The sequence below is a fragment of the Simochromis diagramma genome, unplaced genomic scaffold, assembly GCF_900408965.1.
Source record: "Simochromis diagramma unplaced genomic scaffold, fSimDia1.1 OVJJ01000344.1, whole genome shotgun sequence".
NCBI lineage: Eukaryota > Metazoa > Chordata > Actinopteri > Cichliformes > Cichlidae > Simochromis > Simochromis diagramma.
Genome location: NW_024387375.1, coordinates 4,768,187 through 4,781,012, shown reverse-complemented (window position 1 = coordinate 4,781,012; position 12,826 = coordinate 4,768,187). Strand labels below are relative to the sequence as shown.

The 12,826-nt window shown below is 40.3% G+C and overlaps 1 protein-coding gene across 1 annotated transcript in view; it reads right to left on the bottom strand.

Annotated features, from left to right (window-relative positions):
- Positions 1–12,826, bottom strand: part of map3k10 (mitogen-activated protein kinase kinase kinase 10) — a 46,936-nt gene that overhangs the window by 14,286 nt on the left and 19,824 nt on the right. The window contains exon 2 of the mRNA XM_040009267.1: positions 1,190–1,370. Within this exon, the coding sequence (XP_039865201.1) occupies positions 1,190–1,370 (181 nt within the window). The remainder of the gene's footprint in view (positions 1–1,189; positions 1,371–12,826) is intronic.

Below are 12,826 nucleotides of genomic sequence, written 5' to 3'. Positions count from 1 at the left end.
TATGAGGAGAGATAAAAATGAGAAATCAACATTAAATCTATTCTAACTTTAAAAAAAATTTCAACTGTCACCTTCATTTTTTTTAAGTGTAGAACATGCTGTGGATCTAACATTCACGGCAAATTAGTCATTTACTCAAAAGAAAAAAGTTTAGTCAAAAAGAAAAGATAAAGCAGGCTGGGTGGGATGTGTGTCGATAAGTACAACGTAGAATAAACAGCTTTCTGTTGTGCAATACAGAAAATACCTCTAGAAAGTAAAATAGCTCTGTGTTCAATAATGCAGCAATATAAAGGAGAATGTTATTCATTAAATATAGTGCAAACAGTCACAATATAAAACTAAAGTGGCCCAGTATAAACCACATGAACGTGATATTAAATAAAATATGAAACTAGTGACTGAAACCATCAGAAGAATATCTGCTGTTGTCATAATTTCCAGTTAATCTGACTTCCTTCTGCAATCACGCATCACTTCCTGAAGATGATGCCTATCTTTTATATACAGGCCATGTTATTAAATAAACAACCTGAACACTTGGAATTGCTAATTACTTAACTTTCTTCTTCCCTGCTCTTCTTCTTCTTACCGTTCCCTTTAGAGGTCCAACACAGTAGATCATCTTCCTCCATCTCACCAGCCCTCTCCTCTAATCACACCAACCCCACTGCATGACCTTCTTCACTACATCCTTACATCTTCTCTGAAGTCTTCCTCTTTTGCTTCTCACATTTCTAATCCTGTCTCTCTTGGTCACTTCCATTGAAAATCTCAGCATCCTCAACTCCACCTCCACCTCAGTATTTATCCTAAAAGCTTTCATTTCTGTAGCACAGACGAGCATCTACCTGTATTGCTCCTGTGTGTTTAGACTTTCTCACCATCTTCTCTTTCTACATGTAACCCCAGACTGACTGCATTATATGGAGATCAAGGCCCGAGGAGGCTACACTGTCTGTTGTAGGTCGTCAGAGGTTTTTATGACTCTAGCTGTGTGTTTGGGATCATTGTCCTGCTGCAGACGCTGTGCTGATGCCACTTTGCCGGAAAGTCCACTGACAGCTTTTATAGTGTTTTGGTTATTCACCCTGTTCCCCGTTCGTCTGCCCTGACAGGCTGCATGGAGACATCTGTCAATGTGTAAACCAGGGAAGTGCAGTGACACACAAAGAGGCAAGGGCAGTACCTCCACACGTCGCTGCTCTTGGAGAAGAGGGAGTGCTTGATGACCTCCGGGGCCATCCAGGCGTAGGTCCCTGCTGCACTCATCTTGGTGGTCTGGTGCCACTCTCTGGCCAGACCAAAGTCTGTGATCTTCAGGGTTTTGCCATTCAGGTCATCCCGCTCCACCGGCTGCAGAATGAGGACTGAGGATGAGGAGGAAAGAAAACAGAAGAGAAGAGCTTTTGTTATAAAAGGTGACATTCTCATACACACAGTGTGGATGACAAAAACGCACACAAATACACTTAGAAACTGCTTTTGTGACTTTTAAATATGCAAATGCTCTCTGACAAGATATCAAACTACTGAAAGGGAAAAAGTAGAAACACAGACAGCAACAAAGCTCCGGAGTCATGAATAATTACTGCAATCCGGCAGTAAAAATGAACTCACATTACACAAACCAAGTGTTTTTATGATTCTTAAATGCAAATATCTCTTTCTTTATAGTTCCTTTATGATACAGATTGAATTTATTTATTTGTTTTGGGTGAGGGGATGGATGTTCTAAATTAAAAGATCAAATTATAATGAAATTAACCAATAAATCAGTCAAAATAATCACTACTTACAGCCTTAACAGAAGTGTCAGTGTGATTCAGTTAACTTCCGCTTTACTTTAAGTGTTTGTTCACAACAGTTGTCCCAAAATGCTTTATATTGAGAAGTAAAGACCTACTATATTACAAAAAAAAAAACCCCAAAAAAACACAAAACACCAAAAATCAGATATTCAAACAAGACATGCAGACTGTGGGGAGGAAGAACTCCCCACTCCTGCAATCAGAGACCATGAACAAGACGCAGGGAGCAGTGCAATGAAGACAGGAGGAGATTAAAGAGTCTTCTTTCACTTCTTATTATATTCAGCAGAATCTGTGAAAATTATGATGGGCCTGAGACGTCAAATGCATTGCAACTTAAGAAAACAGCAGCAAATATAGAAATGCTACAAAAGCGCACAACAAAACAAAAACACAACAGAAAGCAAAGCAAAACATCACAGAACACAACGCAAGTGTTTTTGTGGCGACAATAATGTGACGGACCAGCTGCAGAGGTGACGAGCTAACAGTAAACGGCTATTCAGTTCAATTCAATTTTATTTATACAGCGCCAAATCACAACAACAGTCGCCTCAAGCCGCTTTATATTGGAAGGTAGACCCTACAAAAATACATAGAGAAAATCCCAACAATCATATGACCCCCTATGAGCAAGCACTTTGGTGACAGTGGGAAGGAAAAACTCCCTTTTAACAGGAAGAAACCTCCGGCAGAACCAGTCTCGGCCATCTGCCACGACTGGTTGGGGTGAAAGACGGAAGACAGGATAAAAGACATCCTGTGGAAGAGAGCCAGAGATTAAAAACAAGTATGACTAACAGCTAATAAGCATGTAAAGAGTTATAAGAATCATACACATCATCCCACACATTACCTGCATGTTTTGGTTTCTATCACTTCCTCACCTGTTCCGTCACATTATTGTCTCCCCTAAAACACCTTTTTTTGATTTGTGAGATTTTCTTTCCTACGTGCTTTGTGTTTTATTCAATTTCCAATGTGTTTTTTCTCCCTCTGCTGTGTTTTGTGTGCAGTGTTTTTCTATTTGCTGATAATTCATAACTTTGAGTGCACTTCACCTCCCAGGGCCACTGCATAAATGCTGAAAATCAAACCATGGATCTATTTTTCATTAAGAATAAGAGTTCAGCAGCACAGCCATGTTCGCAGAGCAGGTGTAGTTGGACCTTTGTGCCTATTTCTTCCATTCAGTGAAACTACCTGGTCAGTCTGCAGTTTCCTACAGTGACGGTATTTTAATGTATGCAGTCTCCTTGCTAACATTAGATACCTTCGTCTTTGTGCCGCTCTCAGACTTCCTCCTTCATTTCCGTGAGAGGACTGGCTATGGAAATATTTGGAGTGTACACAGTTCACTGGGAGCCAGGTGGGGGTTGCTCTCTCTCTCTCTGACTCGCTCGCAATTATCTACAGCCGTATGCAAAAGGTGGTGAAACAAGGCTACACACACACACACACACACACACACACACACAACAGCGTCTTTGTTTACACACACGTGCACTCCTGTGCGCGCGCACACACACACATGCACAATAACCTTTCACATGATAAAGGTGTGTCTCTTTCGCTCTCTGTGCTCTGTCCACAAGCTCGCTAGGAGACGAGTTTCAGTGATACGGACGTGCTCTCAGGCCTATCAGCTGATACTTCCATAGCCGAGTCATGTTTTGCTTGAGGAACGCCGTCACAGCACTCCATTACAGAGAGGCTGTAGCGGTGAGACGACGATTAAATCGTGTTTGTGTTTGTCTGCTGAGTCAGGTCTTAATAGCGACGAAGAGGTCACACGACTCTGCCTGTAACTTGCTTTACGTCCGCCCAGATCAGATCCTTCATAATGTAATTCTATTTTTGTGTCGCTGTACACACAGCATCTCCCACACATCAGTGAGTGCTGCTCTTCCTGAAGTTTCTCACTTGTTCTTTGAAGTGTGTTTTTTCTTATCCTATTGAGGTTCAAATGACATGTGGTGGTTTACAGATTGCAAAGCCAGTTAAGAAAAATATTATAGTGACCTTAAAAAGTATCTTAAAGTTTTTTTTATTGCTTATTGGCAGCTCTCTATATGAGACTATCAAGGTCTTCAGCTCAGCCACTGTGGCCCTGCACCTTTAAATCAGCATTGTTTACTATTCTGTTTTCTTATCTTAATGGTCTGGTGTATTTCTTCATATTTCATAAAATGTGAATGTATGGCATTAGAAGTGCACACTGTTTTGGGGTCCTTTCTTATTAGACTTTATGTACAATATAATCTTTTAAAAGAACAATATATTTTATTCAATTCACTCGATTGTTAAATGAGTAGAAAACTATACTTTTGGTTGTTTTCTTATTCACAAAGGACCACCACAGCAGTTAGTTCCTGTCTTGAAACAACCCAAAAAGGGATTTGTGTCTCCTCCTTGGATCAAACCAGGTATCTTTTACTTGATCCTCCCTTTTTTTTTTTATTGCTGGTTCCAAACACCAAAAAGGTATTTTATGTAAATCCAGTGACAGCATATTTCTGTCAAACCACATTTATAAATTTTTGGGGGGTTATATATATTATTAATAAACCAAATAAAATAATTCAGGACCCAAAATTGAACCCTGAGGAACGCCACACTGCATTAAATATAAACACTCCAGTTGTATAGCTGGTATTTTCTATCGTTGTTATAATTTTCTCCAGAACTACTGATGGAGTCAACCTATTTGTATGGAATCCATACTCAATTAAACTATACTGTATGCATATTATTTGTACATGATAACAAATATGTATAGCCTAGGTTAAATTATAATAAAGTTATTGAAGTGATACAAGAAGTTTGACTCCAATGGTAACTGGTGGAAATCACAGACTAACCCCATATGTTTCTGTGATATTCTGTACATTGCATAGAGTTGTCTAATTAACGAATAACATAAAGAGCTGTTAAAGAACTAAAAGGCAGGTATTAAATGTGTATTCGCTGCATTGTTGGGGTCAGTGTGTGTTTATTGTGTTTGCTTTCTCCTGCTATGTTCACTGTGTGGGTTTTGTCCTATAAGTCGACTTCTGTTGGCTAATTTCTTTACATTTGCTTATAATTTGAACCAATGCATTAATCAATGCACTGGTACAAAAAACGAAAGAAAAAAAAAACACTATAATGTATACAATATATACTACTATATATTACTGTTACAGTGGACTGGACGTCTACTTGAGCAGTTTTGTTTTGTTTTGTTTTTTAATTTAAGACTTTTAACTGTAACTATGTATTTTTATATCGTGCCTTTGGTGTTTTTACTTTAATAAAAAGGTGAAGTATGTCACCTCGGGCATGCGTATTAGCAAAAAAGGAATAAAATATTCTATATCTTAGTGGATAATGAGAAAAAATATTCAGCAACAGTTTTGAGCAAAAATGCCAAATACTGCTCACATTTGAATATTTGCTGTTTTCTTCAGTTTTCTGGAAAAGTCAGTTAAGGTTTTAGATTTCAGCTTTGTTATTATATAACACATCACAGATGAAACATCTAGAGCAAAAAAATACTACATGTTTTACCAACGCTTTAAAATGTATAACGCTGAAGATAAAAACTTGAAAAATATAGGCGAGTCCTTGAGTATATGTTATTTTCCACCTCTCTAAGGTAATGTGACTGTGTCGAGGAGTAAAGTGAGGGTTGCTGACAGTGATAATAAGCTGCCCTCATCCTCCTCCTCCTTCATCCGTTCTATTCTGATACTGCCGTCTGTGTGAGGGACGACTGTCTCCTCGGGGTTAGCTGTTTCTGAGAAGCAAAAATGGACCCGGACAGACTCCAAAAAGAAAAAGAAAAAAAGGACAGAGAGAGATTGGGATGTGTTTGCATGCTCGGATGGGTGTGTCCTCACAGTCCACCTTTCCCAGTTCATTTCGTGTGTACATATACAGAGCCCTGACACTCTGGGAGAGGACATCAGGCATGTGGGTGGAAGGTCGGGTGGAAATAGAAAGAAAAAGACAGGGAGGCTGACAGAAACGCACAAACACAAACTGGATGTGTGACTGAAGCAGCACTTCCACCTGCTTCCTCTCCGTTTCTCATCTTCATATGACTATATCATCAGCTTAGGTTCACACACTGGTAGAGAGGCCTTCATATTCACCCTGCCACAAGTTCTTCCATCCATCATTTCATCCACACATCAAACACACAAATCAACATGTTTGTGTTAAGCTGGCAGCACAGAAACCTGAAGTGCAGCGACACACGAATAAGACTCACAAGGGCGTGGGAAGCATATTTTTATCGCAGTGAAGGAGGGGAAAAAAAAAAGTCCTCAAGGATAGTGTGGCTTTTACACAATGCGATGCCAGCGCTGTTGGAAATGTTATCTCAAAATGGGAATGAGAAGAAAGCAAGAAGCACTGCTTACATTCTCCCAAAGGGCTTCTATACAAACATGAATTCTGGTAAATATCACAGCCACTGATTAATCGCACATCTTGATTACAGTCATCATACTTTGACAGTATTTCATCAAGAAAAACTGGTGCTTTCTCTGCTCTTTGAAAGCAAGGTCCAAAAAGTCAATATCATTTGCATTCTCTTATCAATGACCTCAGAGTGCTGTGCCTGCAACCTACAGAGAGCATCCAAATTATAAACAAGCAGATCAGAACGAGTCTAAAGCCAAGCAAATAGCTCCTTGAGGAAAAATAAAGCAATGAAGATAAAAACTGAGCTTCATAAACAGGAGCTCTGCAGTTATTAAGTCTTTTGGGTACCACGCACCTCAGTGCTGTGTAACTTCAGTGCCCGTGGTCCCTAATTGCAATAATTGAACATCTAGGAGGCAATAAACTTCACATTCTGACTTGTTGCATCCTATTAGAGTGTGGTTTAATTCAGTAAGCTTTTTAGAACGACCCATTCATTCACAAATTCTTTTAAAGGCAGAAGGCTTATGTGTTTGATTTTACACACCTGTGGCACTGAAAACACCTCAGTTATAAACCTAATAGGAGAACCCTTAAAAATCTTTTCTGTACTGTGGCTTCTGTCATGTTTCAGGTCTACTTATAGAACAAAACGAGTTTGCATTAGACATTAGTGAGGGTGGTCTACTTTTGGAAAATCCTGGAACCTATTCTAATGTCATCAAACCAAGTTTTAGTTACCGTATACATTAAAGGTCAGATCCACCTCTTATTCATGTCATAAGATTATTTCTTTAAAATCCCGAAACCCAAAAAGCACTGCATGACGTCACAGTGGCTACATCAGTCTTTGACACAGGTGTGCACCAGTTTGTGATCTCTGGAAGAGGACTGTAGGGTTTAGTTTTTGGACAGGACACACAGTGTGACTCAGGCCGCACTCTCAAAGCTACTATCACAGCCGAGTATTGATCAGCTGTCAGAGACACCTGCTGGGAGTCGAGTTTTTTCCACAGAGAGCAGTGCGGCAGCAGTTTTCTGCCCCTCTGATTATTTATTTACTCGCACCAGACATCCATTGCCGGACTTTGACCCCAGTCGTTGTTTAAACACTGACAGAGAGGCTTTGAGCTTACTAATGATCCTTCAGACTAGTTAGTCAGGGCATTAAGAACAGGTGACACATTAGCCTACAGCCCACACGGATGCTTCACCACAATGGAATGTGCAAAGGTCTTCTGAGTGAAGGCATTTCTGGAAAGCTTATATTTAAAAACAAAACACATAAGCAAAGAGTGTTTAGCACATGCTAGTTGTGATCTGGAAAACCCTGCTGCCCAGTATGTTGAACAGAGTATGTTGTACTTCATGCAGGTTTGTGTAACTATTAGTCAGCAACAGAGGAGAATTATTTCACAACAGTAAAAGCAGCACGGCGAAAATAATCGCTGACTTGAAGCAGGACGAGAGCATTTGCAATGTAAGCACAACTAAATGCAGCAGGAAGTTTGCTTCATCCACTAAAAGTAAAGCATCCATGATAATATAGGACACAGACCTAGTATCTTTTGTATAATGACTGTGATGAAAACCAGGTTTTTGGTTGGGCATATTCAGTGTGTACTATTGACAGTCTTAAAACACATAATCCTAAAGACCAGTGAGCCGATCCCTGCCAACAACTGGTTGCTATGGAAAAATGTTTATTCCCCCACTGGTTGGCAAATGGTTGCTGGCTGTTTCTAGGTGAAATAAATCACAAAGAGGGTGCTGCACTAAAAACCTGCTTGTGATTGGTCTGTAGCAGACGGTTGCGGATGGCCGTAGTTTGCATGGTAGATCCACGCTTGTGTGCAAACACTCAACATAAAAAGTGCAACAGAAATCGTCGAAACAGAGAGCGATCACCTTCAAAGTAAAAGTTGCATTTTTTCAAAAGAACTGTTTGTTACACAGTTAACAACTTTGACTTTGAAGGTCCCCAACATACATCTCACCTTCTTGCTGTGAGGCGACTGTGATAACGACTCCACCGCTGTGGTGACCCGATTTAAACTTATCCAAGCAAGCTTCTGGCTTTCTTCCCCCCAGGAGCTTTCTGTCCTCCCTGATCTCACCTCAGGATGCCTGCGTTATAGTTTGACAGCAAGACTCCCTGCCTGCTCCTCTCTGGAACGGGTCATCTCGCTTGCACCAGGTGCTCAGGGCTCACCCCACCTCTTTCACTACTTAAGCTAAAAAAAATAAATAAATAAAAATTAAAAAAAAAAAAGCTAGAACTAACAAGAATAGTCAGAGTAACAGCCAGAGGCATCCACTGTCCAAAGGCCTGTTTTAAAAATTCATTACAAAATATATACATAAATGATCTAATAATAATACTCTTTTGTGCTTTCTTTTGGACATGTCAGTCACCATCCATCCATCCATTCGCTTCCGCTTCTCCTTTTCAGGGTCGCGGGGGGCGCTGGAACCTATCCCAGCTGTCATAGGGCGAGCATGTCAGTCACAACATTTAAAAAACATGTTATTATACTTAAGGGAGGCAAAATATTAGGAGCAATTTTCAATAGAAAACAGTGTTAAACACCTTTCACCAAAGGCTCTGACCGTGATAATAAAAAGTAAATTATTAGCTTTCTATGTTAACAACAACAAAAAATGCATCTGCATTATAAAGTTTTCATTGTTTGTGAAAACTGCTCCGGTTAGGTCGTCTTGATACATGCTCAATCATCCAGGTAAGTAAATTTCCAAAAGCTGATAGTTTGTGTTGAAAAGTTGCATAATTAAGATTAAGGAACTGACCTCCCAGCCCATTGTTCCTTCACTGTGCTGGTTTCAGTCATTATGCAAATGTACTGTTTATAAGATTGGGGAAACCTGCAGTCAGCTGAGACTGAAGAAGTCACTTGGATGAGTGACGAAACGTTTCTCCCACAAAACGCTACGTCCAGATGAACAGAATCAACTTTTGGAGACTCCGGTTAAGTCCCACATTTTATTCTTAACTATCAGGTCTAAATTCCACTTTTCACATATTTTCAGCCCAATATTGAGAGAAATACTGATGAAATGTATTTTAAAACACTATAGCACGACTACTGGCAGATGAAAAAAACTAAACAAAACTATTTACAACTCCTTTTGATGACTATTCAGTGGGATTTTTACAAGCCCTGAGCAAAGTGCCATTGTCTCTGTGCTGCCTCGCCTTAAATAAACTCCGTGATGGGAGAGCGAGCAATCAGCTGGAGCAGCATTTTGGGCGTGGTCCTCTGAGCAGTCAGCTGAGAGATTTATCTTCTGCTGATCAGCTGATCTGGTTACTGCAGGTGGAACAGCCTGACAGAGCTCGACACCACTTTCATTTTCCTTCCTCTGTTCTTTAAAGTAACACTGCAGGCACATTAGAGGAAAGCGCAGTAGCTTATAGCAAGCGTATGCCTAGTGAAAACCCTAACATAAGAAAATTACACTTTATTGTTCAAAAATATAAATATATACATGAAATATGGCTGAATAAAGTTTAAAAAAAAAATTATTAAAAATCAACTGCATCCTAAGCTGACCTCCAGAGAGCAGCCTGGACACATCCAGCTGATATCGGAGCGATGAGGAAATTCACAAATGCAAATGTGCCCTGAATGATTCAGCTTTAACATCAACAGTGGGGGCGTTAGGCTCGATCTCTTGCATCACATGTATAATTTCTGGATTCAGTCCACACTGCTGTGTCATTAATTTGATGTTGTGGTAACAAGTGGGAAAGGTCACAAACCAGAGTAGTGACGTTGGGAAAGAAAAGGTGACTGGGGTATGATCACCCTGATGCTCCTATGAGGATCCATTTTTACCATCGTCCTCGTCAGTTTAAGGAAACTACACCACATAATCAACCATGAGGAAAACCATCAGGAAACTACGACCCCCTCCCTGGAAGCCAAGTAGTGATTAGTATGATGCTCCTTTAAATTCAGCACATTATCTCCTAATCTGGGCAGCATCATATTCATGAAGGTGCGTAGCCATTATAGTGTGACATTTCTAGCCGCCAAGTAAATCATTTTGACTGTAAAACGGTGATAAATGGTTAAAATTTTAATTTAATCTTCATGTTTATTATGGATTACCCCAAACTATAAATGCCTACTGACTGTGGCCTTGGAGCACCATCATCAAGTGAAAAACTAAAAGTTAAACGCCACCAATCCTGTCTGGTGTTTTTTGTATTAAACATTCAGTATCTGTAGATGTTATTTATTATACAAACAGAAAACTTATATATGTGTAAACCAGATACTCAGGGTGGATTCAAAAGGAGATACTGGGCACATTTTCCTCAAAGATACCATTTTATCTCTCTCAAGCCCTGATCTCTAATTTTTGTTTCAGCCAAGCAGCACGTGGAATTTTATTTAATTAATCATTTTATTTCATTTCGTTTTTTATTTTAATCCTTTTTTGTATATATTGGTTAGGTTTTCTTAAGGCGGTTTCATTGCATTTTCTTTAATTCCCAGACACTTGTTTAAAAAATGTCTAATCTAACACAAACCTAATTTGATGACTGCATTTACTTCAAAGCAATGAGTCTAAATCAAGCCACGAACAGATGCTAACATGGATGGTGCAGTTTCAAAAGCTGCCACTAGAGGCAGGATACAAACACAAGTTAGTCTTCATATACGCTCATTTTAAATCCCCAACTTACAGCATTTGTCACTGAAGTAGAAATACAGATACTTGCTTAGTTAGAAAATACTCCGGTAAAAGCTAAAGTACTGATTAAACCTCTTTACTCAAATAAAAACTGTAAGATAACCAAATCCCAACGAATTAAATGGGACAAAGTGGGAACAAAGTCTAGTTAACCTGTTCACTGCATTAAGATGTGATGTTAAGACAACAGCCACTCTGAGTGACAACACTGGCTGGAGTCAAACACACTAAGTAGTCAGCGGATCAGCTTTTCCAAAATTTATATTTTGTTTTAAGCCAAAATTAGCATCCCAGTTAATATCACACATCTCGCCACCCAAGCTAGCAATAGCCTCACCCGATAACCTTCAACTGCTCTTCCAAATATGATCATGCCTGGCTTAAAGGGAAAAAGAATAATCAATGAATAAAATAGGATGGGAACAACCAAAATTCCAGAAACTAGCAGTCGATGGGCTGCGTCCCTCTTTTATATACAGTCTCACAAAGCTGCTGGCTTAGTTCTCAGTGTTGTTTTTATCTGACAAAATGTTTGTAAATTTTAATTCATGTTGTTTTCATGTTCAAAATGGGCCTTTGGGGTTAAATATTTAGTCAGATGTGAGCCACACAGTTGTGACATTGTTGAATTTTATTATATGAGATCCATTTAGGTACAGCCGAATAACAAAGACCATCCTTCATCGAGTTATTTCTTTTTTCCTTTTCCCTTATCAGACTCATTTTACAGCCCCTTCTCCCTCTCCCCTGCAGACCAGGTGTAGCATGCACTTGATAACAGCTGCTTCTGTGTCGCCTAGTCAGCACCCCGATGCACATCTCCAACCACCTTCATCTACCTCCTCATCCTCCTGCAAGTGCAGTTTTTGTTGTCACTCCGGTAACACCTGAGCACCCTCCCCGCCGCCTGCCTCAGCACATCGGCATGAAAAAATAAATAAATAAATAAATAATACACCAACACAGCAGCAGGCTGATGTGCATCAACGCAGACGAAGTACGTGCCCATGGGATTACTGAGAAGCCACTTCCCCGCCCCCGCCTGCAGACCCACCCGGTTTCATCTTCATTTCTACAAGATCAAAACCTCACCAACGAAGAAGTAACCGCCCCCTCGTCTTCATCTTCACATCACTTCTTTTCCCCACAGGTCCAGCCCTCTTCCCTCCCCTACTGCTGGTGCCTACCACTCTACTCTCTGCTTTTGCAGCTGTCGCCAGCCTGGCTACGATCGCAGCACGCCGGGGAGAAGAAATGGAAGAAGAGGGTGGAGAGGGAGTCAAAAACAGAGAGAAATAGACTGTGTGCGTGCAGAGTAATGGGTGGAGGGGGCGTAAGAATATGAGGAAGCAAGGGGGGGGGGGGGGGGGGTCATGGTTTAAGATTAGGAATGGGGCAGGGGGGTAGGGTGGAACAAAGCTGCAGAAATGAGGGCAAAGGAGGAGAGTGAAGGAGAGATGGAGGGGAGAAAAGGCACAAGCACTATGACAGAGAGGGAAAGGAGTGGATGAAAAGATGAGGGCTACTAAAGGTAAAGAGAGATGACTGGAGGGAATGCTTTTGTCATTATCCTGGCAGCACATACCACATGTCTTTGTACCTCGATAGGTCTCTCCATTTTTTTAAGGGTTTTTTTGGCTTCTCACATCTCTCACCTCTCAAGAGATTTGAACCATAAGAAGATGCACATCTTTCCCAGCATGCCCTACAATATATACGTAAATAAAACCCCAGATTGGTTATCTTAATAAGGAAAAAAAAGCTTCATGAGACAGTGTGGAAATGATTTCTGCCTGTTAGTCTAACTAAAAACTGTTGCAACAGCACAGCAGATGCGCATCGAATCCCTGGGTCTCTTTCCATTCCCCAGTGCTTTGATACGG